General features: G+C 53.4%; 3 protein-coding genes across 3 annotated transcripts; 1 reads left to right on the top strand and 2 right to left on the bottom strand.

Moving 5' to 3' along the window:
- Positions 1 to 1,841: 1,841 nt before the first annotated feature.
- Positions 1,842 to 8,404, top strand: LOC127486022 (uncharacterized). The gene is made up of 6 exons (XM_089335686.1): positions 1,842 to 2,088; positions 2,618 to 2,899; positions 3,126 to 3,473; positions 4,154 to 4,462; positions 6,145 to 6,325; positions 8,302 to 8,404. The coding sequence occupies exons 1-6, from the start codon at positions 1,842 to 1,844 to the stop codon at positions 8,402 to 8,404; spliced, it is 1,470 nt and encodes a 489-aa protein (XP_089191812.1).
- Positions 7,148 to 11,516, bottom strand: LOC138850036 (olfactory receptor 6F1-like). Its single transcript, XM_089334731.1, has one exon. It carries the CDS (start codon positions 11,235 to 11,237, stop codon positions 10,704 to 10,706), a length of 534 nt encoding a protein of 177 aa, XP_089190857.1. The 5' UTR covers positions 11,238 to 11,516; the 3' UTR covers positions 7,148 to 10,703.
- A 3,083-nt stretch (positions 11,517 to 14,599) lies between these two features.
- On the bottom strand, positions 14,600 to 16,363 carry LOC100341660 (olfactory receptor 11L1). The gene has a single exon (XM_017339486.4). The coding sequence runs from the start codon at positions 15,867 to 15,869 to the stop codon at positions 14,898 to 14,900; it is 972 nt and encodes a 323-aa protein (XP_017194975.4). The 5' UTR covers positions 15,870 to 16,363; the 3' UTR covers positions 14,600 to 14,897.
- Between the last annotated feature and the right edge of the window lie 392 nt (positions 16,364 to 16,755).

The following is a 16,755-nucleotide window of genomic DNA, read 5'->3' as shown; positions in this document are numbered from 1 at the left end:
ATCCATCAGGGGTCTTTCCACAATTCTTTCCACCAATCTTTTTTTTTTTTTTTAAAGATTTATGTATTTATTTGAAGGCAGAGTTACAGAGAGGCAGAGGTAGAGACAGAGAGGTCTTCCATCTGCTGGTTCACTCCAAATGGCCGCAATTGCTGGAGCTGCTCCAATCTCACCAGGAGCCAGGAGCTTCTTCTGGGTCTTCCACATGGGTGCAGGGGCCCAAGGACTTGGGCCATCTTCTCTTGCCTTCCCAGGCCGTAGCATAGAGCTGGAGGGGAAGTAGAGCAGCCGGGACTTGAACCAGTGTCCAAATGGGATCCTGGCACTGCAGGCATCAGCTTTACCTGCTATACTACAGCACTGGCCCCTTTCCTCATATTTTTTGGGTGAATCTTTGGCAGTTCTTGTTTTGCGGCTCTGTTGAACTACACTGGGTATCATGTGTGTTCTCACTAGAAGTTCTGTGGGCTCATGTTTGGGACCCTAGGCTGCTATTGTAGACATACAGGTGACAGATAGATGATGTAGATGATGGACTGATAGATGATAAGATATCTAGATGACAGATGATTAGATAGATAGATTAGATAGATGATTAGATAGATGATAATATAGCCACATTGTAGATAGATAAATGAGTAGATCGATGGTAGATGATAGAGACAGGCAGATGTAGGTGGAGGTTGATTGATAGATGATAGAGGGGCCAGCGCTGTGGTACAGCGGGTAAAGCAGCTGTCTTCAGTGCCAGCATATGGGCGCCAGTTAGAGCCCCGGCTGCTCTACTTCCAATCCAGCTCTCTACTATGGCCTCGGAAAGCAGTGGAAGATGGTCCAATTCCTTGGGCCCCTGCACCCACCTGGGAGACCTGGAAGAAACCCCTGGCTCCTGGCTTCGGATACGTGTGACTCATGCTGTTGCTGCCAATTGAAGAGAACCAGAGGATGAAAGTCTCTCTCTCTCTCTCTCTCTCTCTCTCTCTCTCTCCCTCTCTCTCTGCCTCTCCTTCTCTCTTTGTAACTCTGACTTTCAAATAAATAAATCTTGTAAAAAAGATAGATGACAGAGATAGGTAGATATAAATAGATGACTGAGAGAGACAGGCAGATGCAGGGAGAGACTGATAGATGACAGATGGAGATAGACATAGATATAGATAGATGATAGAAATAGGCAGATGCAGGGAGAGATTGATTGATAGATGATAGAGATAGGTAGAGAGATGATAGAGAGATGATAGAGCTAGGTGATAAATGATAATATAGCTAGATTGTGCACAGAGAGATGGATAGATGATAGAGATAGGTGGGTAGATAGATGATTGATAGATAGGCTATGCAGGTAGAAATTGATGGATGGACAGATGACAGATGGGGATAGGTGGATACAGGTGTAGACAGATGGCTGTAGATTGATTCTTGATGTCTGATTCCTGCTCTTGGGTGAGGACTGATTCTGAGCCTTTACCTATGACTGGGGCGGAACAGGGACTTTGATTTCTCATGGAAGACTTTCATTTACCACCCAGAAGCTCAGCTCAGCAGCCAGCATCCACGCGACTCCATGGGGCACAGGAGGAGCATGTCTGTCACCCTCTCATGGAGTCATCTGCCCCGCGCAGCCTATGATTTTGAAATAACACAGATGATGGGTCTTCAGAAAGTTCACAAAAGGGGCTAGCGTGGGGTGCAGGGGGTTAAACTGCTGCTTGAGACACAAGCATCACTCACTGGGGCACTGGTTTAAGTCCTGGTTGCTCCAGTTTGGATCCAGCTCTCTGCTAATGGCCTGAGAGAGCAGCAGATGATGACTCAAGTGCTTGGGTTCCTGCGTGGAGGACATGGAGCTGAGGTGGTACAGGAGCCGGCCCTTGCCTACCATGTACCTGCACAGGCGCAGAGCACAGGTGTCCAGAGAGCAGATGGCAGAGTCCCGGGGGAGGACGACTTTCCTGGGCAACCACCTGGCCAGGGGCAAAGCTGTGCTGGGGATTCACAACATCACTGTGTATGACAACGGGACCTACCCCTGCCTCTTCAGGGATGGGGAGCCTCACAGCGAGACCACCCTGGCGCTGCAGGTGGCAGGTGAGGGCTGCCTCAGCCTCCGCCTCCCTGGGAGCACCTCTCCCCAGTTCCCGGTCCCAGCTCCAGGCTTGGGCTACCATCCACAGTGTGCAGTGTGGGAGCATCCCCACGTCCTCACATCCCCACCTGCCCACGCTGTGTCCCAGGAGGTGCAGCCTGCCTTCCCGCCATTACTGGGAAAGGCAGAAGGCAGGGAGCCAGGGAAGGAGAGGACCAGCTGGGGAGAGGGAGGGGAGACAGAGTGCAGAGGGGAAGGGGAGACAGGAAGGGAGACAGGGACAGGCCAGGGCGGGCAGAGGAGCTGGGGACGTGGAGGGGGCATTCTGCTCTGCAGTCAGCCCTGCCTGGGCTCCTTCCTGTTCCCCACCCTTCCCGACTTGCAACACTGGAAACTCCCGCTGACTCTCCAAGACTCTTTTCTGCTCTGTGGTATGTAGTGATTGGTGAGACTATGCAGGCACCTCTGGAACCCTCATAACACGTCTGGCATTGGCAGCAGCCCTGGACTGAGCCTCTGTGTCTCCCCCAGGGCTGGGCTTGGAGCCCAGAATCCATGTGACCGAGGACCTGGACAAGGGCATCCGAGCCGAGTGCACCTCAGCAGGCTGGTACCCAGAGCCTCACGTGGAGTGGAGAGACTTCAGGGGGCATGCGGTGCCGGCTGTGACCCGTTTCTCAGCCTCAGCCACCACTGGCCTCTTGGCTGTGCTGTCCAGGGTGGCCGTCCCAGACAGGAGCATGGGGGGTCTCACCTGCTCCATCTCCAGCCCCCTGCTCCATGAGAGGAAGGTAGCTGAGAGCCACCTGCCCGGTGAGTGTTCTGTGTGGCTCCAAGCACAGGTGTGTGTGGCCCTGCGTGACGGGACACTGGAGCTGCTGTCTGTGGCCCTGCAGTGGGAGAGGGGAGGGTCCTGGGTGTTGACTGCGAGGGCGGAGTACAGATCGGGGTGCAGACAGCCACTGGGCAGAGAGACCGAGAAAGTTGTGCCCTGACATCGGCTTCCTGTTTGGTTCTTTCCATGTCTCTGGTTTCATAGCAAATTGGAGCAGGAAGCATGTAGATGTCCCAGCACACAGTTGCTCCCCACAGCAGGAGAGGTGTGAGTGTCACAGCTGCCAGCACCAGCGTCCCCCAGAGTCCACAGTTCAGCTGAGGGTTGGACCCCATGGGTCTGGACAGATCTGTCTGCCTGAGTCCACCAGCACAGCTGCTGCCCTGAGAGCCCCCCGTGTCCCCCCCGGCCCCTCCCCTCTGATTGCTCGTGGTCTCTACAGTTCCCAGAGTGAGAGCCCAGTGGATGGTGTCCTCCACAGCCCCCTCCTCGGACTGCACCTGCATTTCCTGCACGTCCGCCCACGGCTCCCTGCTCTTCCTTTTGCCCTAAGTCCACCCCTGGTGTCACACACACTGCACCTGCCCATGCATTCTTGGCTGTGTCCAGGTTTAACTTTTCCCAGACCATCCTCTCTGGCTTCTCAGGCACCACGTCCACCGCGTGGTCCTACATTTCTATCACGGCTCGTACACAAGTGTCTGTCCCCGGATGACCTGGTCCCCTCAGCTCTGCCATAGGGCAGCTTCTGGCCCCTGGAGCTCACTCCTCCCAGCTCTGCTGCTGGGGAAATCCGAGAAGAGAGTGGGGAGGCTGGGGGGCAGAGGACAGGGCAGCTGCTTCCCGCTCATAGGCAGGGTCCTCTCCTGGGTCCCATTTATTATGGGAGCTCCACTTCATGATGTATCACGTCACAAAAGCCCTAGCTCACTGTGGGGTGAGGGTCCCAGCTCCTGACTCTCACTGTGGGGTGACGGTCCCAGCTCCTGACACCAGCACTCTGGGGTGAGGGTCCCAGCTCCTGTCACCAGCACTCTGGGGTGAGGGTCCCAGCTCCTGACTCCCACTGTGGGGTGAGGGTCCCAGCTCCTGACACCAGCACTCTGGGGCGAGGGTCCCAGCTCCTGACACCAGCACTCTGGGGTGAGGGCCCCACCACGTTTGGGAAGACCCTCCCTCAGACCAGGCCCCATCGTGCATGTGAATGGGCATCCATTTCTGAACTGTTTCAGAGCAGGCTGGAGACCTGGTGCCCCTGACTCAGATCCTGCAGCAGGGCCTGGGACAGGGGCTCTCATCCCGATGTGCTTGGATCCCCAGGGTCCCCGTGGACCTCCCTCTCAGGATGGCCCCGCCCTCCACATGGAGGATGCCCCTGTTTCTGATCCTCATCGTGCTGGGGCTCATCACAGCCGGGGGTCTCTGCCTCTGCTCGAAGCTGAACCGGGAAGAGAGCGAGGAGCAGCCGGAGAAAGGGAGGCTGCAGGAAGAACAGGAGCTGGGACCTGGAGCCGGCTGCGACAGGATTGAGCCATTCCAGGGTGAGCGGGAGTGGGGAGCTGGGCAGGACCACGCTGTCACTCACCTGGGCCTTCTGAACCAGCTTTGTGCTGTCCTGGGGTGGGGCAGGGGCTTGTGGAGGGGCTGGCTGCCTGGCAAGAACCTGCGGTCTCAGGCTTCACACTGTTCTTCCCGCCTGGTCCCTCTGGTTGTCCTCCCTGATGGACACAGGGGCATCTGAGCTTGAGGCTATAGTGACTGCCCGGGCTGGGGAACGGGCTCCTCTAGCTGTCCCAGGTGGCTCCCTGGATCGGCCTCTGCCGTGTTGTGGGGATGGCGCCATGGTGGGAGGAGAGGCAGACAGGAAGGAGAGGGCACAGCAGCCCCTAAAGGAGCCAGCCGGGTGCCACGAGAACACCCCTCCTTCCTGAGGGCAGCACCACAGCAGCTGTGCATTGGCCCCTCACAGGCCCACCACCTCCACACCAGGACCGTGGCCGGCACAGGAGGCCCCGGGGGCACCGTCAGAGCCTGTCCAGCCTGGCAGTGCGGGCTGCAGCCTCGGCGTGAGCTCCTTGGAGTCCAGGGACGGGGCGTGTTCTGTGACAGGTGATGCCAGGGGAGCTCAGTGAGCTCTCGTACGATTTCGCTGCTTCCAGAACACGAGGCTGGGCTGGGTTTCCATCAGCCAGACCCCAAGACACCACAGCCTCCTGCATCACTGCAGAAACAAGTCCCTCCATTGGAAATGGCCGGTGGGGGTGGAGTCCTTGGAGCCAGGTGCCCCAGGGGACAAGGAGAGGACAGGAGCCCCTTCCTCTGGGGTGGTGGGCATGGTTTCCCTCCCACACTCATTTCTGACAAAGTGAGAAGCCCAGAGTTACTCAAGAGGATGCTGGACAGGGGTGGGTGAGAGCACAGGTGTCCTGAGGCTTGTCCTCAGGCGTGAGTGCATGTGTGCAGGCGTGTGGGTGTGTGTGAGCAGTGTCCAGGCCTTGCATGAGCATGTGCATGAGGTCATGTGTGTGCACGTGGAGGTGGTATGCACGCATACATGTGTGCATTGTAATGTGTGTGCATTGTAAAGTGTGTGCATGGGTGTGTGTTCCCATCTAAAAGAGCACAGGTTTCGTGTCAGATGCTGGGAAGTGGGCACAGAGGCCTGGGAAGGAAGACCCTAGCTCCTTTTGCTCTTGCAATGTCCAAGGAGAGGCAAGTACACAGGTGCACACACATGCTGGCATGCACTCTTGCACACAACACATGCACACATGCTAGAGTGCTCTCTCACACACACATATACACAAGTTGGCGCTGGCATACTCTCACACAGACACACACATTGGTTTACTCTCACAATGCACACACATGCTGGCATGCTTTCTCACACACAGACATGTTTGTGTGCTCCCTCACACATAGACACACATGCCACACACACTGGCACTGTCACACACACAGGTACACACTGGCATGCTCTCTCTCACACACACACACATCACACCCACACACTGGCACTCACAGACACACACGCACACACTCTGTGCACTCAGCCAGGTCTCTGCCACCCCAGGAGCAGATCCCTATCACCTGCTTGGGGCTGATGGCTGGCAGGGAGCACAGGAAGAGTACAGGGGTCCCAAGGTGGGGCAGACCCTGACATTCCTGTGCATGAGGGACGGCGGACCCACCCCTGATGCCTGTCCCTGGCCTCTTTCTGTAGTGAGTCCCTCGCTGGACCCCGCCACAGCCAGCCCCAGGCTCTCCCTGTCTGAGGATCAGAAGAGCATGAGGCGGCTGCTCTTCGACCAGGACCTGCCCCCCTGCGCCAGCAGCTTTAATCAGGACCCCTGTGTGCTGGCCTGGAGCAGTTCTTTGCCGGGCAGTACTACTGGGAGGTCGAGGTGGGGGATGGGAAGGCCTGGACACTGGGCATGTGTCTGGGCAGTGTGGGCCGGGAGGGCAGGATCCCCAAGGCCCCCCAGCATGGCCTCTGGGCAGTGGAGTATTATGAGGAGCGACTCCAGGCCCTGTGCTATCCCAGAACGTGGCTCTGGCCTCCCTGGTGCCTCTGTCGGGTGGGCATTTTCCTGGATTGTGATGGGAGATTTTCTTCTAAAAAATATTTCCTTATTAGATAGGCAGAGAGACATAGACAGAGAGAACAAGCTCCCATCTGATCTTTCACTCCTGAAATAACCTGACGCTGGGAGCCAGGGACCCAATCCCAGTCTCCCATGTGCGAGTCCCATTTCTGGGGTCATCACTGTGGACTGCCGGAGTCTGCGTTAGCAGGAAGCTGAACCAGGAGGCAGAGCTAGGGATCCAACACATGCTCTCTGAGGTGGGCCACAGGTTTCCCGAACAGTGTCTTATCTGCCAAGCCAAACCCCTGCCCCTAAGGTTTTATTTATTTATTTTTTTAATTTTAAAGTTGGAATAGTGTTGGCCTTTCTGTTACAGTACTGAAAATATAGGCACAATTAAAACGACAAGCCCGGGGTGCAAGCTTGGCTCAGCGGTTACAACATCGCTTGGATGCCTGCATCCCAGATCATGGTGCTGGGTTCAAGTCCCAGCTCTGTTCCTGGGAGATGCCAGCTTCCTGCTGATTGAACCCTGGGAGACAGCAGGTGATGGCTCAAGTACCTGGGCCCATGCCACCCACCTGGAGACCCAGGGAGTTTCTGATTCCAGCCTGACCCAGCGCTGGCTACTTCCTCCCCCTCTCCCTCCAGCTTCCATATAAAATGAATACAACTAAGTAAATAAGTAAACCTCAAGACACTTTAAAAGAAAAAAAGGAGCCCCTTGGAAAATGGTAGGAAAAAGAAGTAAGTGAGCTAACAAGATGGACCCAGATTGGCCAATGCAGCTGTGAAGGTTATTGAACTACTGTTAACTTTCTCTAGTGTTATAGAGCAGTTTCTCAGCCATGGCATTAATATTTTGTCCACATCATTCTCTGTCATGTGGGGCTATGTGTGCACTTTATGCTATGGGGCTGTGTGCATTTCCTTTTAATTTGTTATTTAATTATTTTTTTTAAATTTTTGACAGGCAGAGTTAGACAGTGAGAGAAAGATCTTCCTTCAGTACGTTCACCCTCCAAATGCCCTCCGTGGCTGGTGTGCTGTGCCGATCCGAAGCCAGGAGTTAGGTGCTGCCTCCTGGTCTCCCATGTGGGTGCAGGGCCCAAGCATTTGGGCCATCCTCCACTGCCTTCCCGGGCCAGAGCAGAGAGCTGGACTGGAAGAGGAACAACTGGGACAGAACCGGTGCCCCAACCAGGACTGGAACCCAGGGTACCAGCGCCGCAGGCAGAGGATTACTCTAGTGAGCCACAGTGCCAGCCTATTTAATTATTTTCTAATTTATTTGAAAAGCAGAGTTAGAGGGATGAGAGAGATAGAGAAAGAGAGTGAGAGTGAGAGCAAGAGAGCGAGAGCGAGAGAGAGACAGATCCTCCATCAGCTGGTTTACTCCCCAAATGGCCACAATGGCCAGTGCTGTGCCAAACCAAAGCCAGTAGGCTGGAGCTTCTTCCAGGTCTCCTACAAGCACTTGGGTCATCTCCCACTGCTTTCCCGGGTGCATTAAAGGGAGCTGGATTGGAAGTGCAGCAGCTGGGTCTTGCAGCACACCCAAGCGGGATGCCAGCATTGCTGTGCCACCATACCTACCCCTGTCTGCCTTGCTCTGGACCCTCCCCTCCCTCTGGGTGCCCTGCACACAGTGACCAGCCAGCCTGCCTTCTGCGCCGTGCTCCTCCTGACTCGTTCTCGCTGGTGCACATGCGTCTGTCCCTGGAGGCTGCCTGTGGGTTACCTCACCCCTTCGCTGGGTGCATCAGTGCTGCCCTTGCTGTATCCCTTCTCAGGGGGGTGCAGGGAGCCAATGCCCACTTCACACTGCGCCTTCAGAGTAGACTGGGGGTGAGCACCGTGGTGGTCTGCGGGTGTCGCAGGGAGCACTGGGAGTAGCCGAGCTCACTGCTGGCAGAAGAGGGGGCCCTGCCTTCTGCTTTCCTGATATTTCTGCTTTTCCTACCCTGTAATGGAGTTGCTCTCACCTCTCAGTTTCTCACAGTACGGATGGCTGTGCAGAGTAGGGGTGACTCCTGTGCAACCAGGGTCAGCAGTCCAGTACCTCCTCTCGTTGGGAGTGGGTGGGAATGCTCGGCTATCCTGGCCTGTGGAGGTGAGACCGTGGGAGGTGTGCAGTGTGTGAAAAGGCACCAAGGAGATCCTCAGGCCGTGGGCGCAGGGCAGTGTGGGAGCCAACTGCACTTAGGCAGGATCAACTCGGGTTGCATGTGCTGTGGGTTGTATGTTCTCGAGTGACAAGTCACGAAAGAAGAAGACTTCTTGTCACGTGATATAAAGGATGTGTCCTGTCATGGCTGTTGGCGTTGACCTTGGTCACATGGCCGAGGCAGTGCTCTGCAGGCTTCCTCACCCTGTGGTCACTGCTGTCCTGTCACACGCCACAAGGCGGGAGGAAGCTGCTTCCTGACGCCATCTCATCCCTTCTGTTTTCTTCTGCACCTGCTCTCTGATGTTTGCTTGTTTCCCAGGTGTCCCCAGGGTGTCTTCACGCATCCATCAGCACTTCAGTGTATACCTGAGAGTGCTGCACCTACATCTCTCCCGATTGTTAGAGGTAGACGTTAGATGCGTTTCTCCCACTCCTGGAGGACACGCTTTCAAAAGCACTGCCCTGTGTGTGTCTCTGCTGTGCCTCATGCAAAATTCTCACATTTAACAAAAACTGCAATAGTCTTACGTTTGTAAGATACTGGCCACAACCCTTGTGACAGGTGACAAAAGTTCACCACTTTTCACCCCTATGGTCTCTTAGGAGGCAGACTTTTTTTTAAAGTTTTTTTTTTTTTTTAAATTTGACAGGTAAAATTACAGACAGTGAGAGAGAGAGAAAGAAAGGTCTTCCTTTCATTGGTTCACTCCCCAAATGGCCGCTATGGCCGGAGCTACAAAAATCGGAAGCCAGGAGCCAGGTGCTTCCTCCTGGTTTCCCAGGCGTGTGCAGGGGCCCAAGCACCTGGGCTATCCTCCTCTGCCTTTCTGGGCCACAGCAGAGAGCTGGACTGGAAGAAGAGCAACAGAGACTAGAACCTGGCGCCCATATGGGATGCCGGTGCCACAGGTTGAGGGTCAGCCTAGTGCACCATCGCACCAGCCCCAGGAGGTAGACTTTCAACAGAGGCATATCTTTGCCAGGGGACTCGGTCTCAGTTAAAACATGTTCTCCTGTGTCCTTCCAACACACAGCCTTCCCTGCCCCATTCACTTCCAAAACCAGGAAAGGTTCCTAATGATGGGAACAGGGAGGTCTGAGGGCAGCTGTTCCCAGCCCCCGCCTTCCTCCTGGGGGAAGAACACAGCCCCAGCCCACTCCTCTGCCTGGCTCTGTTGGCCAGCCCCTGACTGCAGCGTCTAACCCCAGTCCTGGAAAGTGGGTGAGGGGAAATAAATCTTCCTGGGTGCATGGCTGAGAAGGCAAGGCCTGCTTCTGGCTCCTTAAGGATGGGGTCTTTTGGAGGGAAATTAAAAACAAAATGCTCTAATTATTGTACCCTAAGGTTATTTTTCTCTGAAACTCTAATTCTGTGGTTGAGAAGCAGAATTTGTCACTTTTATTCTCAAGGGACAGCACCTTGAACACGGATCATCACGGAACTTCTATAGCTTTACTCAAACCCTTTCAGTCCTGGTGAAACAGATGTGGCATCTTGCAAGTTATCAGCTTCTCCTGCCATCTGCATGTATTACCATACCTCACCTAAGAAAATGTCACATGGGAATAATGGTACTCTCATTTCCATTATGATTTCATGCATTTTCCTGTCCTAGTTCTTACACCCCAGATTTACAAGGTGATACAAAAATCTTACAAAGAACGAGAACTTGGAGTTTTCGTAATGTATGCTTCACACCGAGTATGTGTCCCTAATGTTATAAACAAAACTCAAAAGAAAACCCATGTCAATGTACGACTATTTTGCTTGGACAAGCTAGTTTGCTTATATCAAAAACTCCTGTTCCCCTCCTGCATGAGAAAGGAGAGCTCTTGCACACAGTGTTTCCCTTGATAGGTCTGATTTTGTCTTTCAGGTGTTTCCCCTTTGTTTTCTCCCCGCTGGAACCAAAGAAGCATCCTTGTCACTCTGTGGTGCACTTGGAGCCATGATCAGAACACCTGCCATGCTGCAGGAATGGAGAGCCCTGCAGTCTGGGGGCCGGCACACAGCACACCTCCCCATCACACCGTAGGGAGTTTACCTCCTTTCCACTTTCTCAGCAGACTCTCCCTCACCTCCTTGTTCCGGAGCCTGTAGATGAAGGGGTTGAGAACGGGGGTCACCACGGTGTTCAGGATGTGGATGGCCTTGCTCAGGTCCAGGGCGTCCTTGATGGAGGTTCGCACATGCAGGAAGATGGTGGACCCGTACCACAGGAGGACCACAGTGAGGTGGGAGGAACACGTGGAGAAGGCCTTGCTCTGGCCACTGGCCGAGGGGATCCTGAGGATGGTGCTGATGATGTAGACGTAGGAGACCAGGTTGATGAGGCATGAACTCAGGATGACCACACAGGCGATCACGAAGGCCACGATCTCCACGGCTTGTGTGCTGGTGCAGGCCAGGGCGATCCAGGGCGCGATGTCGCAGAAGTGGTTGATGGCACGGGGACCGCAAAAGGACAGGCTGCTGACGAGGGCAGTGGGTGCCACAATGGCCAGGAAGACACAGGCCCAGCAGCCCAGGGCCAGCAGCAAGGAGAGCAGACTGATCATGATGGCCACGTAGTGCACTGGGATGCCAGCACCACAGGCGGTGGCCCTACCCACCAGCCCCCACACTCTGTGTTTAAACTCTGAAAACTTGATGCCACAGCCAGCCCTTTGCAAGAGATTAGGCTAATTGGAGACACTAAGTTCTGTGAGCCTCGTATTCACCTAACACACAGACCAAACCTCCAGATTTCTGCAAGTGTGCACTTGGCCTAGAATGGAGAATTCTCACACTCATGGGAACATCATTCTTCTTCTTAGATTAATTAATTTATTTTGAAAGGCAGAGTTGGAGGGGGGGAGGGGGAACAGGAGGGGAAGGGGAAGGGGGAAGGGAAGGGGGAAGAGGAGAGGGAATGTCCATCCATTGGTTCACTCCCCAGTTGTCCGAAAAGGCCAGGGCTAAGCCAGGCTGAAGCTAGGAGTCAGGAGTCTCATCTGGGTCACCCATGTGGGAGGCAGGGCCCCAAGCACTTGGGCCATCTTCTGATGACTTTCCTGGGTCATTAGTAGGGAGCTGGATCAGGAGAGGATCCAGCACGTATATGGGATACCGGCATCCCTGGTGGCAGCTTTACTGCTAAGCCACAGCGCCAGCCCGGAGCCCAACCATTTTTAACAGTGCAAAGTGGAGGAGATGGAGCAGTCCTCATGGCTGCATCATAGAGCCAATGAGTTCCCGACCCATGAGTCACAGTGCCTGCCCATTTCTGAGAAGCCTCAATGGCTTCCCACTTAAAAGCTAAGCTGCAAAGCCTTGGAATTGTTTCTCCTTAATCATAGGGATGGCATCAAATAGCTTCAGTTGGATCTACAATCAGGCAGGACCATGACCTTCAAAGGAAGCCACAGCTCCTCTTCCTTTCTCTGTCACACTCGGGAGGCTGCTGAAAAGCTGCAGCTGTGACCAGGAGTAAATTATGGAGCTAGGTCTGTGTGTGTGTGTAGGGGGGGGTGTGGGGTTTCAAAAGTGTTTCTCTGACTTCTCCTTGAATGCCAGTCATGGAGGATTGATGCAGTCACCCTACTTAGAGTGACTACCTATTTTATCCATGAAATCCCAAGTTTTCCATCATGCAAATATTTCATTGACATTTATTTCAAAGTTATCCTAGTTTATTGCTCAATTTCAGTCTTTATAGGTATTCTAAATTTAGGAGGATGGGACATAATGGGCTGATTCTGCTGTAAATTAAGTATTTCTGTTGCAGATTAAGGTGGAAATACCATCCTGAACCCGTATATCAAAAACATTAACGAATGACCATGCACACAATTGATTTGAAATTGTTTGTATCACCTGCTACAAGCAGCAGAATGTTAAAAGGTTATTGAAAAGTATAGACAACAATGGTTTAAACTGTTCATGTGATCGAATAGTCTATTCTGGGGTCACTGGTACCAACAACACTGCATTACTTTTGGTGAATCTATGCATACTATGAGGGAAAACATTTATTTACATACAGAATGTCAAGTCACTCAAAATCTTCTTTCTACCTAGTTACGTTGCATGAGGGTGCTGAGCTCGGAGTAGGATTGTAGGATTTTAGGAACTCAGCAAACAGAAATGAGCACCTGGTCATCAGGGCCAGTGTTACATGGACTGCACGGAGAGAAAGATGAGGCTGGGCAGGGTTTGCCAAGAGCCTCGGCACTCTGGCGCCCACTGTTGGCTTCCAAAGCCCTCCAGTGGCAAACTCAAATGTCCCCCCCACCGCTGCTGTAAACACAGTCCATGCAGGCAGATTGATCACTGTTTTGCACACTCCCTGAAACTGCCCAGGACGCCTGCAGGCCTCAGATAACACAGACTGCAGACTCCTCAGCTCACTGTGCTGCTCAGCTCCCCTGCAATGCCCTTCCCTGGGGTCCTCTTGCCCCCTTCTGTGCCTAGTGACCCCGGCCCCAGGGTCCTTGGGCTGGGGGGTGTCCTGCTAGAGGACACCCATTGGCTCCATTGGAGCCTGTGGAAACATCCTCCAAAGGCAGTGTTGTGCTGCCTCATCAGTGGGCACATTCCCCAAAGTCACAGCTGGAAGTGACAAGAGGCCCTGTTTACAAACATCAGGATTTCTTTCTCACTAAAATGTAACACAGTTGGTGAATGATCTGTTAAACAATGGGGAATCAATGAGGAGTTTTAATCCAGATATTTCTAGTTGCCTGGAAGTGAGTGGGAAAGGGTTGGTGTTAGGAGGGGCTGAATTCAGAGCAGGTGAGGAGTCCTCTGGTTCCTCTGGTGTTCCTGACCTGCTGGTCCTCCCTCCATGTTCCTCCTTCCTCTGTCTCCCCAGTTCCTGCCATGCCCCCAGGTGGCCCAGGCACTCCCTGCTGCTCCCTGAGTGCAGGTGGAAGTGCTGTGTAAACACAGGGCTCTCCAGGCAGTGTTGAGCCAAGTTTATGCCCCAGCTTGTGCTTGGCTGTTTGAGCTGGTCGTAGTACGAATGAGCCATTCTTTATGATTCTGTATGCGTCTCTCCTCCCTTCCATACTGGAGGCCACGCTGAAGCCGAGTCTGCCCTGGCCCCTTCCATAAGACTGTGTCCTTGGGATGGGTCTGGCATGTAGTAGGGGATTGAAAACATTTTGGGCCGGCGCCTGGGCTCACAAGGCTAATCCTCCACCTGTGGTGCAGGCACACCGGGTTCTAGTCCCAGTCAGGGAACCGGATTCTGTCCCGGTTGCCCCTCTTCGAGGCCAGCTCTCTGCTGTGGCCCGGGAGTGCAGTGGAGGATGGCCCAAGTGCTTGGGCCCTGTACCCGCATGGGAGACCAGGAGAATCTCATGGCTCCTGGCTTTGGATCAGCACAGTGCACCGGCTGCAGTGCCCCAGCCAGCCACGGTCTCTCTCTCTCTCTCTCTCACTGTCCACTCTGCCTGTCAAAAAAAAAAAAAAAGGAAAAATAAAAAGAAAAAGAAAGAAAGAAAACATTTGTGGAATTAATGACCAGAGCAATGGGCATGAGAAGTCTTCTCAGCACTGACAGAATCAAAGAAAATACTAAAGGGTCTCGGTTTCTAGTGCACATCTTTTGCCAGCCAGAACTCACAATAGAACACAATAACTTGCAGTTTCCCTCTCACCCCTATAATTGCATTGAAAAAAGATATTAGAAATTCATTCATTAGAAGTTATTACACACAAATACTTGGCACTTCAAAAATACTCATCTATTCTTCCTTGTGTCTAGTAGATATTGTGGATAAATGCCCATTTCACACATATTCTTTTTCATTCCTTCTTTCCATAGCTGTTTAACAAACACCAGTGTCCCATTAGGGTCAGGTCCACAAAGGTCCTAAGGATTTCCCAACAGTGCTTAGAAGTTATAGAGACTTTTGTACCTAAGGCTATTGAAAGAAAAGAGGAATCCCGTACAATCTGAAGCTCACATGTGTGTAGTCACAAGGCCCTGGAATGTTACCATCTTGATTCCCATTAGATGGTAAAAGAAAGCAACCAAGGATAAAATTTCCCCCAGCATGGTTTAACAGAGACCATTCACCTTTGATCGGTTGTTGGCCAGAGACCCCCGCCAGCAGCTGCTCCGCTCTGACCTGTGGGGTCCATCCTGGGCCCACAGGGACATCAGCAGAGCTTCTGTAGCCACCACCCCAGGCCTCACTCAGTCCACCAAGTGTCCTCCGCAGCTTTCCTTATCAAACAACGGAGCTTCCTCTCACTCCAACTCTGTATATACCACACTTCCTCCTCACAACTTTTCTAACAGCCTCTTTGAAGTCTTTGTTCCTCAAGCTGTAGATAACAGGGTTCAGCAGTGGGGTGACCACAGTGTAGAAGACAGAAGCGATCTTGCTGATTTCCGGTGACAGCTGGGCACGGGGGCGCACATACATGGAGATCATAGTGCCGTAGTAGATGGTGACAACAGCCAGGTGGGAGCCGCAGGTGGAGAAGCTCTTCATCCGGCCAGAGGCTGAAGGGATCCTCAGGATGGAGGACACGATGAGCACGTAGGACATGAGGGTCAGGAAGAAGCAGATGCAGAGGACGGCGATGGACAGGACGAAGATGGCCAGCTCGGGGACACGGACACTGGAGCACAACAGCTGCATCAGTGGGTGGAGGTCGCAGAAGAAGTGGTTGATCTGGTTGCGGCCACAGAAGTCCAACGTGGAGATCATCAGGGAAGGCAGAAAGCCCGTGCCAGCGCCCATCAGCCAGGAGGCAGCCGTTAGCTTGGTGCAGGTCTCGGGGCTCATGAGGACGGGGTAGTGGAGTGGGCGGCAGATGGCCAGATAGCGGTCGCAGGCCATCATGGCCAGGAGGAAGCACTCGGTAGCCCCAAAGAACACGAAGAAGTAGAGCTGTGCCATGCAGGCAGAGAAGGAGATGGCCCGGCCCCCCGAGAGCAGGCTGGCGAGGAGAAGGGGCACGATGGTGGACGTGTAGCAGATCTCCAGACAGGAGAGGTGTTTAAGGAAAGAGTACATCGGAGAGTGCAGCAGCTGCTGCTGGCTCACCACAGCGATGACAACAACATTGCCTGCAATGGTGAGAGTGTAGACAGCCAGGAAAATGGCAAAGAGCAGAGTCTGCCACTCAACAATGTTCTGGAACCCTAGGAGCTGAAACTCAGTGACAGCGGACTTGTTCGGGGGCATGGCCATTGCCTACAGGGGACAGAGAAATTGGGGAGAGGCACAGAACACAGAAAAGACGCACAGAACACAAAAGATGCTGATAATATTCAAGCTTGGAACTCCAGACAGGATTTCTAATAGTTGATGTCTCTGGGTACAGCTTTCCAGAGGCATGAACCTATAATTCCATGTCTCTTTAACAAGATACAGCTGAACATAACTAAGACCACAGAGGGAGACTGTGTAAGTGCCGTTTTGATTTAATTAAGTAGATAGAATTAGTATCAAGATGGGGTTGGTGTGGCTCTTCCCAGAGCTCACACAGGCCCAGGGAGCTGCCACCCTGCTGAACCCCGACTCCCGACTCACCCTTCCTAACACAGAAGCCCCTGCCTCTTGCCACTTGTGATTTTGCTGGGGTTACCTCCCAGGGCTGACATTACCTCAAATCTCATCGGGATGAGGGAAGCACAGAACTCGGCTCCCAGGAGGCTGGGTCGGCATCAGTGCCACGCAGTGAGATGCAGCTAAGCTCCTGTTTTGCAGCTTTCTTTGAAATTGTATTAAAATAAACAGAATTAAGACAGTTGCTGTTCTTCCATGCAGTCTTACATGGACGAAGCAGCCGCTGACTTCTTGAGAACTCTGTCTTGGTCACTGTTGTTACTAGTGTGGCACACACTTGCCTCTTGGGGCAGAATTAGTGACAGTTTCCACACCGACGAGCAAAGGCGAGCTGTGCCCCCATAGCTAGGGCTCATTTCCCAGCCTGATGTCCGCAGCCACAACAACCAGACCTGGAGATCTGGGCTGTGGGACGCAGCACCCAGCACGTGCACTACAGGCTGAAGCAAGCTCCTCCTTCTCCCTGGAAACCCCCTTTCCCCCTGCCAGTGCACAGAGCCCTGCGTTG

Source organism: Oryctolagus cuniculus, chromosome 6 (assembly GCF_051225735.1).
Source record: "Oryctolagus cuniculus isolate XC-2025 breed Fujian yellow rabbit chromosome 6, ASM5122573v1, whole genome shotgun sequence".
NCBI lineage: Eukaryota > Metazoa > Chordata > Mammalia > Lagomorpha > Leporidae > Oryctolagus > Oryctolagus cuniculus.
Note: the sequence above shows the minus strand (reverse complement) of the source record. Positions and strands in the feature narration are given on the sequence as shown.